Source organism: Rattus rattus, chromosome 4 (genome assembly GCF_011064425.1).
Source record: "Rattus rattus isolate New Zealand chromosome 4, Rrattus_CSIRO_v1, whole genome shotgun sequence".
NCBI classification, from domain to species: domain Eukaryota; kingdom Metazoa; phylum Chordata; class Mammalia; order Rodentia; family Muridae; genus Rattus; species Rattus rattus.
This window is the reverse complement of record NC_046157.1, coordinates 76,052,120-76,068,884: the sequence shown is the minus strand read 5'-3', so window position 1 is coordinate 76,068,884 and position 16,765 is coordinate 76,052,120. Positions and strand designations below refer to the sequence as shown.

Here is a 16,765-nt window from a genome sequence, read left to right as displayed (position 1 = left end):
TACAGCACTCCTGACACACAGGCTTATAGGACAGTCTAGCCACTGTCAGAATTAGCAGAACAAAGTAACACTAGAGATAATCTGATGGCGAGAGGCAAGCGCAGGAACACAAGCAACAGAAACCAAGACTACATGGCATCATCGGAGCCCAATTCTCCCACCAAAACAAACATGGAATATCCAAACACACCAGAAAAAGCAAGATCTAGTTTCAAAATCATATTTGATCATGATGCTGGAGGACTTCAAGAAAGACATGAAGAACTCCCTTAGAGAACAAGTAGAAGCCTACAGAGAGAATCTAAAAAAATGCCTGAAAAGAATTCAGGAAAAACATAAATAAACAAGTAGAAGCCCATAGAGAGGAGACACAAAAAAATCCCTGAAAGAATTCCAGAAAAACACAATCAAACAGTTGAAGGAATTAAAAATGGAAATAGAAGCAATCAAGAAAAACACAGGGAAACAACCCTGGATATAGAAAACAAAAAGAAGAGACAAGGAGCTGTAGATACAAGCTTCACCAACAGAATACAAGAGATGGAAGAGAGAATCTCAGGAGCAGAAGTTTCCATAGAAATCATTGACTCAACTGTCAAAGATAATGTAAAGCCGAAAAAGCTACTGGTCCAAAACAGGTAATCCAGCACTCAATGAGAAGATCAAACCTAAGGATAATAGGTATAGAAGAGAGTGAATACTCCCAGCTCAAAGGACCAGTAAATATCTTCAACAAAATCATAGAAGAAAACTTCCCTAACCTAAAAAAAGAGATACCCATAGGCATACAAAGAAGCCTACAGAACTCCAAATAGATTGGACCAGAAAAAAGAAACACCTCCCGTCACATAATAGTCAAAACACCAAACGCACAAAATAAAGAAAGAATATTAAAAGCAGTAAGGGAAAAAGGTCAAGTAACATATAAAGGCAGACCTATCAGAATCACACCAGACTTTTTGCCAGAAACTATGAAAGCCAGAAGATCCTGGACAGATGTCATACAGACCCTAAGAGAACACAAATGCCAGCCCAGGTTACTGTATCCTGCAAAACTCTCAATCAACATAGATGGAGAAACCAAGATATTCCATGACAAAACCAAATTTACACAATATCTTTCTACAAATCCAGCACTACAAAGGATAATAAATGGAAAAGCCCAACATAAGGAGGCAAGCTATACCCAAGAAGAGGCAAGAAACTAATCGCCTTGGCAACAAAACAAAGAGAAGAAAAGCACACAACATAACCTCACATCCAAATATGAATACAACAGGAAGCAATAATCACTATTCCTTAATATCTCTCAACATCAATGGCCTCAACTCTCCAATAAAAAAAGACATAGATTAACAAACTGGATACATAGCGAGGACCCTGCATTCTGCTGCCTACAGGAAACACACCTCAGAGACAAAGACAGACACTACCTCAGAGTGAAAGGCTGGAAAAACAACTTTCCAAGCAAATGGTCAGAAGAAGCAAGCTGGAGTAGCCATTCTAATATCAGATAAAATCTATTTTCAACTAAAAAGTCATCAAAAAAAGATAAGGAAGGACACTTCATATTCATCAAAGGAAAAAAATCCACCAAGATGAACTCTCAATCCTAAATATCTATGCCCCAAATACAAGGGCACCTACATACGTAAAAGAAACCTTACTAAAGCTCAAAACACACATTGCACCTCACACAATAATAGGGAGATTTCAACACCCCACTCTCATCAATGGACAGATCATGGAAACAGAAATTAAACAGAGACGTAGACAGACTAAGAGAAGTCATGAGCCAAATGGACTTAACGGATATTTATAGAACATACTATCCTAAAGCAAAAGGATATACCTTCTTCTCAGCTCCTCATGGTACTTTCTCCCAAATTAACCATATAATTGGTCAAAAACAGGGCCTCAACAGGTACAGAAAGATAGAAATAATCCCATGCGTGCTATCAGACCACCACGGCCTAAAGCTGGTCTTCAATAACAATAAGGGAAGAATGCCCACATATACGTGGAAATTGAACAATGCTCTACTCAATGATAACCTGGTCAAGGAAGAAATAAAGAAAGAAATTAAAATTTTTTTAGAATTTAATGAAAATGAAGGTACAACATACCCAAACTTATGGGACACAATGAAAGCTGTGCTAAGAGGAAAACTCATAGCGCTGAGTGCCTGCAAAAAGAAACAGGAAAGAGCATATGTCAGCAGCTTGACAGCACACCTAAAAGCTCAGGAACAAAAAAAGAAGCAAATACACCCAGGAGGAGTAGAAGGCAGGAAATAATCAAACTCAGAGCTGAAATCAACCAAGTAGAAACAAAAAAAGGACCATAGAAAGAATCAACAGAACCAAAAGTTGGTTCTTTGAGAAAATCAACAAGATAGATAAACCCTTAGCCAGACTAACGAGAGGACACAGAGAGTGTGTCCAAATTAACAAAATCAGAAATGAAAAGGGAGACATAACTACAGATTCAGAGGAAATTCAAAAAATCATCAGATCTTACTATAAAAGCCTATATTCAACAAAACTTGAAAATCTGCAGGAAATGGACAATTTCCTAGACAGATACCAGGTACCGAAGTTAAATCAGGAACAGATAAACCAGTTAAACAACCCCATAACTCCTAAGGAAATAGAAGAAGTCATTAAAGGTCTCCCAACCAAAAAGAGCCCAGGTCCAGACGGGTTTTAGTGCAGAATTCTATCAGACCTTCATAGAAGACCTCATACCAATATTATCCAAACTATTCCACAAAAATTGAAACAGATGGAGCACTACCGAATTCCTTCTATGAAGCCACAATTACTCTTATACCTAAACCACACAAAAGACCCAACAAAGAAAGAGAACTTCAGACCAATTTCCCTTATGAATATCGATGCAAAAATACTCAATAAAAATTCTGGCAAACCGAATCCAAGAGCACATCAAAACAATCATCCACCATGATCAAGTAGACTTCATCCCAGGCATGCAGGGATGGTTTAATATCTGAGAAAAACCATCAACGTGATCCATTATATAAACAAACTGAAAGAACAAAAACCACATGATCATTTCATTAGATGCTGAGAAAGCATTTGACAAAATTCAACACCCCTTCATGATAAAAGTCCTGGAAAGAATAGGAATTCAAGGCCCATACCTAAACATAGTAAAAGCCATATACAGCAAACCAGTTGCTAACATTAAACTAAATGGAAAGAAACTTGAAGCAATCCCACTAAAATCAGGGACTAGACAAGGCTGCCCACTCTCTCCCTACTTATTCAATATAGTTCTTGAAGTTCTAGCCAGAGCAATCAGACAACAAAAAGGAGGTCAAGGGGATACAGATCGGAAAAGAAGAAGTCAAAAATATCACTATTTGCAGATGATATGATAGTATATTTAAGTGATCCCAAAAAGTTCCACCAGAGAACTACAAAAGCTGATAAACAACTTCAGCAAAGTGGCTGGGTATAAAATTAACTCAAATAAATCAGTAGCCTTCCTCTACACAAAAGAGAAAACAAGCCGAGAAAGAAATTAGGGAAATGACACCCTTCATAATAGACCCAAATAATATAAAGTACCTCGGTGTGACTTTAACCAAGCAAGTAAAAGATCTGTACAATAAGAACTTCAAGACACTGAAGAAAGAAATTGAAGAAGACCTCAGAAGATGGAAAGATCTCCCATGCTCATGGATTGGCAGGATGAATATAGTAAAAATGGCCATTCTACCAAAAGCGATCTACAGATTCAATGCAATCCCCATCAAAATACCAATCCAATTCTTCAAAGAGTTAGACAGAACAATTTGCAAATTCATCTGGAATAACAAAAAACCCAGGATAGCTAAAACTATCCTCAACAATAAAAGGACTTCAGGGGGAATCACTATCCCAGAACTCAAGCAGTATTACAGAGCAATAGTGATAAAAAAACTGCATGGTATTGGTACAGAGACAGACAGATAGACCAATGGAACAGAATTGAAGACCCAGAAATGAACCCACACACCTATGGTCACTTGATTTTTGACAAAGGAGCCAAAACCATCCAATGGAAAAAAAGATAGCATTTTCAGCAAATGGTGCTGGTTCAACTGGAGGTCAACATGTAGAAGAATGCAGATCGATCCATGCTTATCACCCTGTACAAAGCTTAAGTCCAAGTGGATCAAGGACCTCCACATCAAACCAGATACACTCAAACTAATAGAAGAAAAACTAGGGAAGCATTTGGAACACATGGGCACTGGAAAAAAATTTCCTGAACAAAACACCAATGGCTTATGCTCTAAGATCAAGAATCGACAAATGGGATCTCATAAAAACTGCAAAGCTTCTGTAAGGCAAAGGACACTGTGGTTAGGGACAAAAGCGGCAACCAACAGATTGGGAAAAAGATCTTTACCAATCCTACAACAGATAGAGGGCTTATATCCAAAATATACAAAGAACTCAAGAAGTTAGACAGCAGGGAGACAAATAACCCTATTAAAAAATGGGGTTCAGAGCTAAACAAAGAATTCACAGCTGAGGAACGCCAAATGGCTGAGAAACACCTAAAGAAATGTTCAACATCGTTAGTCATAAGGGAAATGCAAATCAAAAACAACCCTGAGATTTCACCTCACACCAGTGAGAATGGCTAAGATCAAAAAAACTCAGGTGACAGCAAATGCTGGCGAGGATGTGGAGAAAGGGAACACTCCTCCATTGTTGGTGGGGTTGCAGACTGCTACAACCATTCTGGAAATCAGTCTGGAGGTTCCTCAGAAAAATTGGACATTGAACTGCCTGAGGATCCAGCTATACCTCTCTTGGGCATATACCCAAAAAGATGCCCCAACATATAAAAAAAGACACGTGCTCCACTATGTTCATAGCAGCCTTATTTATAATAGCCAGAAGCTGGAAAGAACCCAGATGCCCTTCAACAGAGGAATGGATACAGAGAAAATGTGGTATCTGCACAATGAATATTACTCAGCTATCAAAAATAATGACTGTAAATTAAATATAGGCAAATGGTGGAACTGGGAAAATATCATCACAAGTGAGCTAGCAATCACAGAAAAGACATACATGGTATGCTTCTCATTGATAAAGTAGCTATGTAAATATAGATACCTAGATACTGCACCTAGACAAATGAAACTCAGGCAGGATGATCAAAATGTGAATACATGTGCTCTAGAGACACAGCAGAATACAACAAGCCAGGCGTGTATGCCAGCAGGAAACCACTGAACTGAGAACAGGACCCCCGTTGAAGGAATCAGAGAAAGAACTGGAAGAGCTTGAAGGAGCTCGAGACCCCATATGTACAGCAATGCCAACCAACCAGAGCTTCCAGGGACTAAGCCACTACCCAATGACTATACATGGACTGACCCTGGACTCTGACCTCATAGGTAACAATAAATATCCTAGTAAAACACCAGTGGAAGAAGCCCCTAGGTCCTGCTAGACTGAACCCCCAGTGAACTAGACTGTTGGGGGGCCCGAAGCAATGGGGAAGGGTTGGAGAGGAACACCCATAAGGAAAGGGGGGAGGGGGAGAGGGATGTTTGCCCGGAAACCGGGAAAGGGAATAACAATCGAAATGTATATAAGAAATACTCAAATTAATAATAATAATAAAAAAAGAAAGAAAAAAGAAAGAAAACTTTATTAGTGTATCAACATAAATAGAAAAATAACATTAATTTTATAAATATAATTCAAAATTCACTAGAAAACCTGCTTTTCTGAAACATTTTTGGTTTTGGTTTTGTTTTTTCTTTGTTTTGTTTTTTAATTTGGTAATCTTACAACTGATCCCTACAGAGCAATTTACAACTGTGTGTACCTGGACAGGCTGCTTGGGGATTGAAGGAAGGCAATGAGTGCGAATAGTAAGACGTGAGCCCATGTATGGTTTGTTTTCTTCTGCATTGCACGCAGATAGGAAATGGACATGGTGCTTCTCTGTTATGGTTTTTGAAAAGTCCTTTCTAATAGCTTTCAAATGATAACTAAAGTCTTCGTGAACAAAGAACTCATTCATTCACTCTCTGTTCTCAATGGACAAACTGGCAGAATAAAACCGCCACCGTTGTTATGAAATAACTCAAAATTTGACACACGAATCACTTCAGTATTTGTTTGGACTTACTTAGCAAGTCAGTCTTTTAGTGCCTAATATGCGAAAACTGAATATGTGTAAGGTCTGAGATCTACGAATAAAAATTAAAATATCAAATATTACATTTCATTGAAAGACATTATTTTTCCAGCGATTCTAGAAACACTGGCATTTTTAGTGGGATTTTGAAGTACTTGTACAACATTTTGCATAGGTAACACAAAATGTGGGAAACATAACTGTGACATTATTCTATCAGATCAAGTTTCTATGTGGTCCACCAGAGCCATTGAAGAAGATACAGGTTAAATTAACTTCCTGAAAGAGTAAAAGTGAAGCTTATGCTGGGTCACTTGGAAATTAAGTAAATATTGATTTTAAAATTGAGTCAAATAGAGAAAAATAAAAAGTAAGAGAGGGTGGGAGGAAAAAGAAAAAATCAGAAAAAGAAAGCAGAGAGGGGAGAGAGAAAAATTATTTTTAATAAAAGTATGTGAAATGGAAGCTGGCATAATCATACAGAGGAGAATGTACAAGACAGAAGGTCATGTTAATGTTCAGTAAAAGAAGTGATGTTTTTGTATAAAATTCTAGCAGAAGAATCCCTTTCCCTTGTACTGTACTAAAAACAGACAAGGCAACTGTTCCACATAACTGAGCAGTGGAGAGATAGAATTCAAAGACAAAATCTTCCTTCCTAGGAGTAAACAGTTTTATATCTGTAGTGAACTAAATTAAGGGAGAAAAAACGTCGGCAGAGTTAATAGTAATCCATGCCTAATAGAAATGTTGAATGATCGCCTAGACTCAGGCTGAGAATTTTATGCAAGAAGGTATGGAGTGAGGAGGCTTCAGTGCAGATTACCCTGAAGGAACATTGGAGAAGGAATTCTACACCGTATTCTTTCAGATCTCAAGAAACAACACACTGGGAAATTTCTTTGACTCACAAAACACACACATGGTGTTTGATAGTTTTGTGGAGAATTCAAAGTCTGAATATTCATGCTTGGTTTCACCACTTACTATATATATATATATAGTAAATATATATATATATATTGCTTATCTTGATGCAGTAAGTACATACAATGTTATTATGCTGTCAGCAGGCATTAAATCAGCATATAAAATTAGTGTACAGAAAATATACAAAATAGTGATACAAAATAGTGATTGCCATGAAATATGTGTGTGTGTGTGTGTGTGTGTGTTCATTCATCGTCTTTAGCACATATTAGCCACAATAATTCCCCCAATGACTACTCTTTCTAGCTTCATGGTTTTATTTTTATTTTTTTTAGCAAGGTCCCATATATGAGACAAACTCTGTAGAACTTGTCTGATTTTATTCTATTGGGATTTTTGTTGTTGTTGTTGTTGTTTGTTTCTTTTTGTTTTGTTTTGGGTTTGGTTGGTTTTTACCTGTGTTAATTCATGTAATATGGTCACCTCCTAGAATGGTTTTTATTATATTCTTAGATGTTTTCCCTATATGTACAAGGCTGGGATTTTGCCGTTATCCTGGAATTCGAAGTCATGGAAAACAAAACAATAATACATAGGCCAAGCTATATTTGCGTGTGCATGTGCGTATGGTCAGAGAAAGTGAAAGACCTGGTGACAGACTGAAGTTACAGTCAGAGGGCTGCAAAAGAGGAACAAAAGAAGCACAAGAACTAGAAAGAAGAGAGAGTTCAAAAGGAGAGGGGAGGGGAGCAGACGAGAGAGAGAGAGAGAGAGAGAGAGAGAGAGAGAGAGAGAGAGAGAGAGAAACATGGATGATACTGACCAGAATTCATTGTATACATGTGTGACACTGCGTATGAGACCAACAATAAAACATCTTGCATAATGCATGAAATTGTCAACAAACAATATCAGGCAGTGCCTTCCTCCCCTCAGTTTCCTGCTCACTATATAGTTCATTAAGGTACCCCCTTCCTGTCATAGTGTTCACCTTTACCATAAATAATGAACAAACAGTGGAGCAGGGACTGACGGAAAGGTCATCCAGAGTCTGTCCTACCTGGGGATCCATCCCATATGCAGACACCAAATCCAGACACTATTGCTGGTACCAAGAAATCCTTGCTGACAGGAGCCTGATATGGATGTCTCCTGAGAGACATTTCCAGAGCCTGACAAATAACAGAGGCGGATGCTCACAGCCAATCATTGAACTGAGAACAGGGATCCCAGTGGAGGAGTTAGAGAAAGGACTGAAGGAGCTGAAGAAGTTTGCAACCCCACAGGAAGAACAACAATATCAACCAATCAGACCCCCAGAGTTCCCAGGAACTAAATCACCAACCAAAGAGTACACACGGAGGGACCCATGGCTCCAGCTGCATATGTAGCAGAGGATGGCATTGTCTGGCATCAGTGGATCCTATGAAAGCTCGTTTCCCCAGTGTCGGGGAATGCCAGGAATGGGTGGGTGGCAATGGGAGCATCCTCATAGAAGCAGGGGGACGGGGATGGAAGAGGAGGGAAGAGGGTGACATTTGAAATGTAAATATATAAAATATCATAAATTAATTACTTAAATAACAATGGAATCAAATGGTCACCAAATAGTTAAGTCCTTGAAATTTAAATTTATTAGTGAAAAAATTATTTTCTTATTTCTCGTTGCTTGTATCAGATAATTTCATTTAACTGACTGACATGTATGCTAATTGATTTTAAAAATTGTCTCATTGTACATATGTATAACATAGTCTAGAAACAAATATATATTGAATATATATTTGGGCTAATATAATAGTGAGAGTCAGAAGTAAGAGGTGAGAAGCACTTAAGGAAATTAAATTATATCAGAGTCTAATGAAAATAGTTACAGAAAGAACGTCTTCTACGTGCACAGCAGCCCCTCACCTTATGGACTTGTCTTGAGATATAGAAGGCAGCAAGAACCTTCCCTTGAATGAAATTACTGAAGCAAGATTTCTGCAGAGTAGTTAAATAGGAATATTCCCTTTGAGAGGAGGGATTGAAGAGAGTGAATATAAAATTTCTGCAATTTAAAAATGTTTTACTCATTTAAAGTTATTATTAAAGAGCTAATTCTTAGTGCACAGTAGGTCTATGCTGTGTTTCCACGCATCTGAACATCTGCCTCAGCTGGGCAGAACATCTCTGGCCCCATTTCTTCTGGTGGTAATCACATCCCAACTCTTCTATTTATTACCAGTAAAACTGTCTAATAAAGAGCTGTTATGAAAACAAATCAAATGTAATGTGTTTGCATCATAAACAAATGAGTCTATGCATTCCTAGTTTGATGTGACATAAATGGAAGGTGACATGTAACTCCTAGCTACGCAGGTAAAAATCTGCCTTCATAACTTTTCTTATGAAGAAGAAGTTTAGAATTCACATGCAGTAGAAGCTAAGATTTTAATATCTGGTAAATAGATACCATGTCATAAAAATCACTTGTGACAGAGTAGCAGTGAGTGGAGCATGGCGTAAAGTGCACAACAATGAAAACAGCAGAGTTTACATCACTTAGGGGAAGTCACACATTCGTGATCAAATGAGGAAAGGCAAATGTAATTTGATTTAGCATTTGCATTTTTATTAAATGATATCAAGACTGCATCGCTTCTGTGATACTGAAAAGGGAGCACATTTAGTATGAGTCCTCCCTCCAACTGTGTGTGAAAAAAAAACAATGCCCAAAAAAGAATGATAATAATAAAAAACCCAAAAGCACCCTCTTTTCTGATGCACGAGATTCTGATATTTTTAACTGATATATGAGTGAGTGAAGTTCATTTTATGCTTCAACAAATTGTTGCCTCGTAGGATACAACTTGTAAGGCACATATTAATTTTATGGCTCTTAATTTTCATTCTTGAATATGACTGGTTTTTCTATGGTCTTCATAAAAATAAAATTCCCATTCCTGACATATTAATGTTCCATGACAAAACCACATATACTACAATTTCTCTGGATAACATTCTGGCTTAAGGCAAAAAGTCAAAACAAGTAAACAAATTTTAAAACATAAAGGATTACAATATACCCATGGGATGTTTCAAGCAACATACAGTTTATTGATAATGTCAAAGCCTGGGAAATCTATTCTACCTTTGAGCAGTGCGTGAGGTCTAAGATAACTGAAATGGTCAAATGAATAATGGAAGCTTGAAGCTTATCATTCATGGTGTATCAACGTTGTGGTTTTACAACACTGCAAAACTAGGCCTTTGTTAGACAGAAATGTATTCATAATACTGAATCATGATACTGAGTATGTATTTCCTTAGTAAAGGAAACTAAAAAGCCTGTCATAATATATGTTATAGGATACAACTACTACAAAACCTTCTCGGTCCAGTTCTCATTTTTGATGAGTGAAGAACAGAAAAGGAGCAGAAACAGAAGAAATAATTATAAAACTTCATGTTGTTTATACATTCCAGACACCAACATAAGTTCTTCTAATAATTCTTTGTCTTCATAATACATAGAACATCATCATTAATCATGGGAATGGATTGTGAATAATGTGAAAAGAATGTAAATCGAACTATTGTTTTCTCCTTGTACAAAGCTCAAGTCCAAGTGGATCAAGGAACTCCACATCAAACCAGATACACTGAAACTAATAGAAGAGAAAGTGGGGAAGAGTCTTGAACATTTGGGCACAGGGGAAACTTTCCTGAATAGAACACCAGCAGCTTATGCTCTAAGACCAAAAAACAGCAAATGGGACCTAATAAAATTGAAAAGCTTTTGTAAGGCAAAAGACACTGTCAATAAGGACAAAACAGCAACCAACAGATTGGGAAAAGGTCTTTACCAATGCTACTTCCAATAGAGGGCTAATATCCAATATATACAAAGGACTCAAGAAGTTAGACTCCAGAGAATCATATAACACTATTAAAATGGGATAAAGAGCTAAACAAAGAATTCTCAACTGAGGAATGCCGAATGGCTGAGAAACACCTAAAGAAATGTTCAACATCTTTAGCCATAAGGGATATGCAAATCAAAACAACCCTGAGATTCCACCTCACACCAGTCAGAATGGCTAAGATAAGAAACTCAGGTGACAGCAGATGCTGGTGAGGATGTGGAGAAATAGGAACATTCCTCCATTGTTGGTGGGATTGCAGACTGGTAAAACCACTCTGGAAATCATTCTAGCAGTTCCTCAGAAAATTGGACATAGTGCTACCTGAGGACCCAGCTTAAAAGATGCTCCAACTTATAACAAGGACACATGCTCCATTTTGTTCATAGCAGCCTTATATTTATAATAGCCAGAAGCTGGAAAGAACCCAGATGTTCTTCAACAGAGGAATGGATACAGAAAGTGTGGTACATTTGCACAATGGTTTACTACTTGGCTATTAAAAACAACGACTTCATGATATTTGTAGGCAAACTGATGGAACTAGAAAATATCATCCTGAGTAAGGTAACCCAGTCACAAAAGAAAACACATGATATGTACTCATTGATAAGTAGATATTATCCTAAAAGCTTGGAATACCCAAGATACAATCTACAGACCACATGAAGCTAAAGAAGAAGCAGGACCAAAGTGTGGATGCTTCAATCCTTCTTAAAAGGGGAAACAAAGTGCTCAAGGGAGGAAATAAGGAGACAAAGTTTGGAGCAGAGACTGAAGGAAAGGCCATCCAGAGACTGCCCCACCTGGGGATCCATTCCATACAGACACCAAAACCAGACATTGTTGTGGATGCCAAGAAGTGCTTGCTGACAAGGGCCTGATATGGATGTCTCCTGAGAGGCTCTGCCAGAGCCTGACAAATACAGAGGCGGATGCTTGCAGCCAATCATTGAACTGAGAACAGGGACTGAGGATTTAGAGAAAGCACTGAAGGAACTGAAGGGGTTTCCAACCCTTAGGAAGAACAACAAAACCAACCAACCAGACCCACCCAGAGCTCCCAGGGACTAAACCACCAACCCAAGAGTACACATGGAGGGACCCATGGCTCCAGTTGCATATGTAGCACAGGATGGCCTTGTTGGGCATCAATGGGAGAATAGGCCCTTAGCCCTATGAAAGCTTGATGCCCCAGTGTAGAGACATATCAGGGCATGGGGGACAGGAGTGTGTCGGTGGGTGGGGGAGCACCCTCACAGAAACAGGGGGAAGGTGGATTCAATAGGGAAGGTTTGTGGAGGGGAAACTGAAAATTAATAAAATATGCAGTAAAAAAAAGAAATGGCCTCTAAGTTCACAAACTTATTCTGTGATTCTAAGTAATGTGTAGGTTTCTAGAACTCTTTCTCTTGCTTACTACCTAACTTGTTGTAGAATTATTTATACTGTATTTTTAAGACCCTGCCTTCCTCTTCAAAAAGGCAGTTTGTTTGAAGATCTTATTTTCTAATATGAAAAAGCAAGGTTGAACATAGTATCTATCTGTGGTGCTCTTCTTGGTTGCCAACTTGACTACATTGGGAACTAAATAAAGCACAAGCAGCTGGGTACACCTGTGAAGGATTTTCTCATAATTAAATCATTTGAACAGGGAAACATCATTTATAATCTGGATATTTTGAGGGGAGATCTATTTTTATTCTTGGTCACACCTTCTTATGGCAGCCTACATAAAGGATACTGAAGAAAATCAATATCTCTCTCTCTCTCTCTCTCTCTCTCAATCTCTCTCTCTCTCTCTCTCTCTCTCTCTCTCTCCTCCTTCTCATCTGTCTGTTCAAGTCCATTACTTCAGTGGCTAAAGCTTACTTGTTTGCACTTCTGGAAAATACTGAAGACTAGCAGACACATCTGGCCTTTTGCAGTCCATTGAAGCAGCCATTGTTGGAACAGCAGTAACATAGCCTGACATATATGCACAAACATACATACATACATACATACACACATATATGTATACATAATATATGCAATCATTCGATATTAGATAAAAATATTAGAAATAAATTATATATGATATGCTAATATTTAATAAATCAATGTATATATTATCGGTGTTTACATATATGTATATGTGTATATATGTAAGTATACATATACATTTTATACTGATATTCATAAATCAGTTCTACCTATATCAGTTTTAGCAAACAGTGGCTAGTATGCATTTTGGTACCAGAAGATGTTCTAAATCAACAGAAGTGTAAGGATGGATTTTTAATCATCTGGAATAAGCTTTCCAGTGTGCTGCCGTCAATAGTTTCAGAAGCTTCTCCAGGTACTGAAATTTCTCCTAAAAGGTCAGAGAGTACTGAAAGTCCAACATACCTAATATTTTACCACTCCACTGCATTAACAGCTCCCATTGCTAAAATAAACAAAGTATTTTCAGTCTATTAAATTACTTTAAATATTGTTGGAGAGTGTTTCCAGAGAAACAAACACTTACTGTACAAGAAAACTGTTGAACATCAATGCTACACACACACACGCGTGCACGTGCGCGCACACACACACACACACACACACATACACACACATATATGTATATGTATATATACATATACAGATATATATGTCTGAAAAATTTGGCTGTCTGTAAAACGTTGTTGTATCCTTTGAAGCAAATTTTATCACAATGGTTTTCCAAATGGTTCATCCACAGTGGATATTTTGTGTGTACTGTATCATTATCCAGCCATTGCTCAGTCTAACAGTGATCTTCAAAGTCTTTTTTTCTCAAGCTTTAACAAATGTCTCACAAAAATCAAGGCCATAAATAAATTAATAAAAATATTTGTTTTGACATGGTTAGCTAAAATAGCAGTTCAAGGCAAATATTAATGCTATTCATCATTAAAGGCTAATTCTCCTCATAAATTATTTCTCATAAATGCCAAATGGTTTCTCATTTAAAAGAACTTCTTACCAAAGATGTATCCTTTTTATTTATAGGATAATTAAATCTATATCATTATTCTTTCTAGAGTTGCTGGACTTTATTTTTTTTTTTGCCAATTCTTTTTTTCTCTGTAAATTGCATACATCTTTTCTTCCATACTTATAAATGAAATAGATAATAGTTTTCCTTCACCATTAAATATTTAAGGGACTCTGAACTCAGTTCAGTCCAAACCTTATGAAGTTTTAAAAACAATTACTGAAGATTTTATAAAGCAAAACTGATCGTGTTAGAAAACAATACTTAAAACATGTAAAACTGGCAAAAACCATGTATAGACAAAGACCAATTCCTTTGTGGTTGGAGCCTAACATCCCCCGCCCCACACAGGTACAGAGGTCTGAAAAATTGGTCCCAGCTAGACACACTGCTTTGTGAATGTGGAGAATGTTAGGAGATAGGACATCTCTGGATGATGCATCAACTAGAAGCAGGCCGTTGAGAGATACGGTCCCTTTCTCTCTGGGCTAGCTCACCTCTGGTTCACACCGTAAGAAAGCCCACAAGTACAGGCTCCCATATCTTCTGCAGTGTATAAACAGGACGAGCCATTTAAACCATAAGCCCAAGTTATCTTCTTCCACTATAAGCTGACTCTGACAGGTATTTTGCCTCAATAGGAAAAGAATGACTAATATAAACATTTTAAAAATTTCCATATTTTAGATGTGGATGTCTTATAAAATCACCTACTCAGTTGAATTAATAAACATAAAAATTTCCCTTCAGCCATAGCTTATGGTGGCGCTATAGACATGGCACTGTTTTGTTTTCTTGACCTTCAGGATCAATGGATCACTTTAGTTTCCTATATAACTAGAGTGATCTTTACTGGGAAAAAAATGCTAAAATCAAGACAGGGTACAAGAGGGAGCATATCAACCTGGGCTGTGATGTGGACTTTGACATCGCTGGGCCCTCAATCCGGGGTGCTCTGGTGCTTGGCTATGAGGGTTGGCTGACTGGCTACCAGATGAATTTTGAGACCTCGAAGTTCCGAGTGACCCAGAGCAACTTTGCAGTTGGCTACAAGACGGACGAATTCCAGCTTCATACTAATGTGAATGATGGGACGGAGTTTGGTGGCTCCATTTACCAGAAGGTGAACAAGAAGTTGGAGACTGCTATCAATCTCGCCTGGACCGCAGGAAACAGTAACACTCGCTTTGGAATAGCAGCCAAGTATCAGGTCGACCCTGATGCCTGCTTTTCTGTCAAAGTGAACAACTCCAGTCTAATTGGCTTAGGGTACACTCAGATGCTGTCAGCCCTGCTGGATGGCAAGAACGTCAATGTGGGCGGCCACAAGCTTGGTTTAGGACTGGAATTTCAAGCATAAATGAATATTGTACAATCGTTAATTTTAAACTATTTTGCAACATAGCTACCTTCAGAATTCAGTGTACCTTTTAATGTTCTATGTTGGGTTGGGCATGCGAGAGTTGATCAATACCACGTTAGACCTCCAGGCTAAGGATGACTCGTCTTTAAGGTGTTTACCATTTCAGAGGTACAGCCGAAACCCCATTCCAGGAAGGGTCCTTTTTAGCTGTAGGCGTGCGTTGGGGAGGAGTTCCTCTAGAGATGCCAGGCTGCAAGTGGAAGCTGGGAACGTGTGGACCCTTTGTAAATCTGCATCCAGTCCACACATGAAATTGTGACTTCCTGAACATTGAACCCTGGTGTCCTGATCCTGTCTGCTCGGAAGCATGTACACATCTACATGGAAAGGGACGGTTTTTTTTTTTTTTTAGACAGATGGTCGCGCCCTGTTCCCATCATGCCCTGTTCCCATCCTAGCCCATCAGTTACCTGTTTTACACCAAAAGTAGTCTTTAGGGTGTGGTTAGCTATTTCTTTTGTGCCATTTTAGGGTGGAGAGGGTGGGCATGATGGAGCCAGTCATTCAGAACTTAATTCTTCCTTGTGTTGTGGTGCAGTTTTCATTCTTTCTTCTAATTTTTTTAATTCCTTTTTTTTGCCATTGCACCAGAGTATGAAATAGCTTCTGGGTTCTCCGGCTCAGAGCTGGGTGGGTGCTTGTAGTCACACCCTGACAACACTAGGGATCTCAACTGACTCCTCTTGTAGTCACACCACTATTTTTAGCAGTTTAATGGGTACATTGTAGAGTCTTCCATTTTGTGTGGAAGTAGCTCTTCCCCTTCAAATGCTCTAATTAATATCACTTAAAATAAAACTTGAATAAAATACTGAAACCTCAAAAAAAAAAAAAAAAAGAATTCCAAAATGTGATTCCTCCAAATTCACTGTTCATTTCCCTATTAAAAAGGACCAGACATTTAAATTTCAACAGGTAACACGTGTTTCCGTGGTTAACATTCTCATGTGTGCCATAGCTAATGCAAAGCACTGATGAGTTTCCAATCACGTGGAATTAATTTCTGGGGAGCAGCGAGGGAGTGAAATCAGGTTTCATGAGGAAATGGGCTAAAAAATGAAAAAAAAAATCCACTCTATGAAACATTTTCCTCAATTTAAAACTGCTATGGCTTTGATGATCACCCAGGGCTCTGCTCATGCAAGGCAAGTGATATCCAGAAAGCAGAATATTAGTAATGGGAGCAAGATCAATCATTCAAAAATAAGCAATGCATAAGACAAGTGTATTTTCTTGTTTAATCTTGAGAATTTCACTATTCCTCTTAATAGGAATTTAGTCTATTATGTAAAAAAAATTTATATTGCTCATTTTTACAATTAGTTTTTG

The 16,765-nt window shown here is 38.0% G+C and overlaps 1 protein-coding gene across 1 annotated transcript in view; it reads left to right on the top strand.

Annotated features, from left to right (window-relative positions):
- LOC116898392 (voltage-dependent anion-selective channel protein 1-like) overlaps positions 1-15,412 on the top strand; it is a 58,860-nt gene extending 43,448 nt beyond the window's left edge. Inside the window, exon 4 of the mRNA XM_032899686.1 lies at positions 14,855-15,412. Within this exon, the coding sequence (XP_032755577.1) occupies positions 14,855-15,373 (519 nt within the window). The 3' untranslated portion in view covers positions 15,374-15,412. The remainder of the gene's footprint in view (positions 1-14,854) is intronic.
- Positions 15,413-16,765: the final 1,353 nt, after the last annotated feature.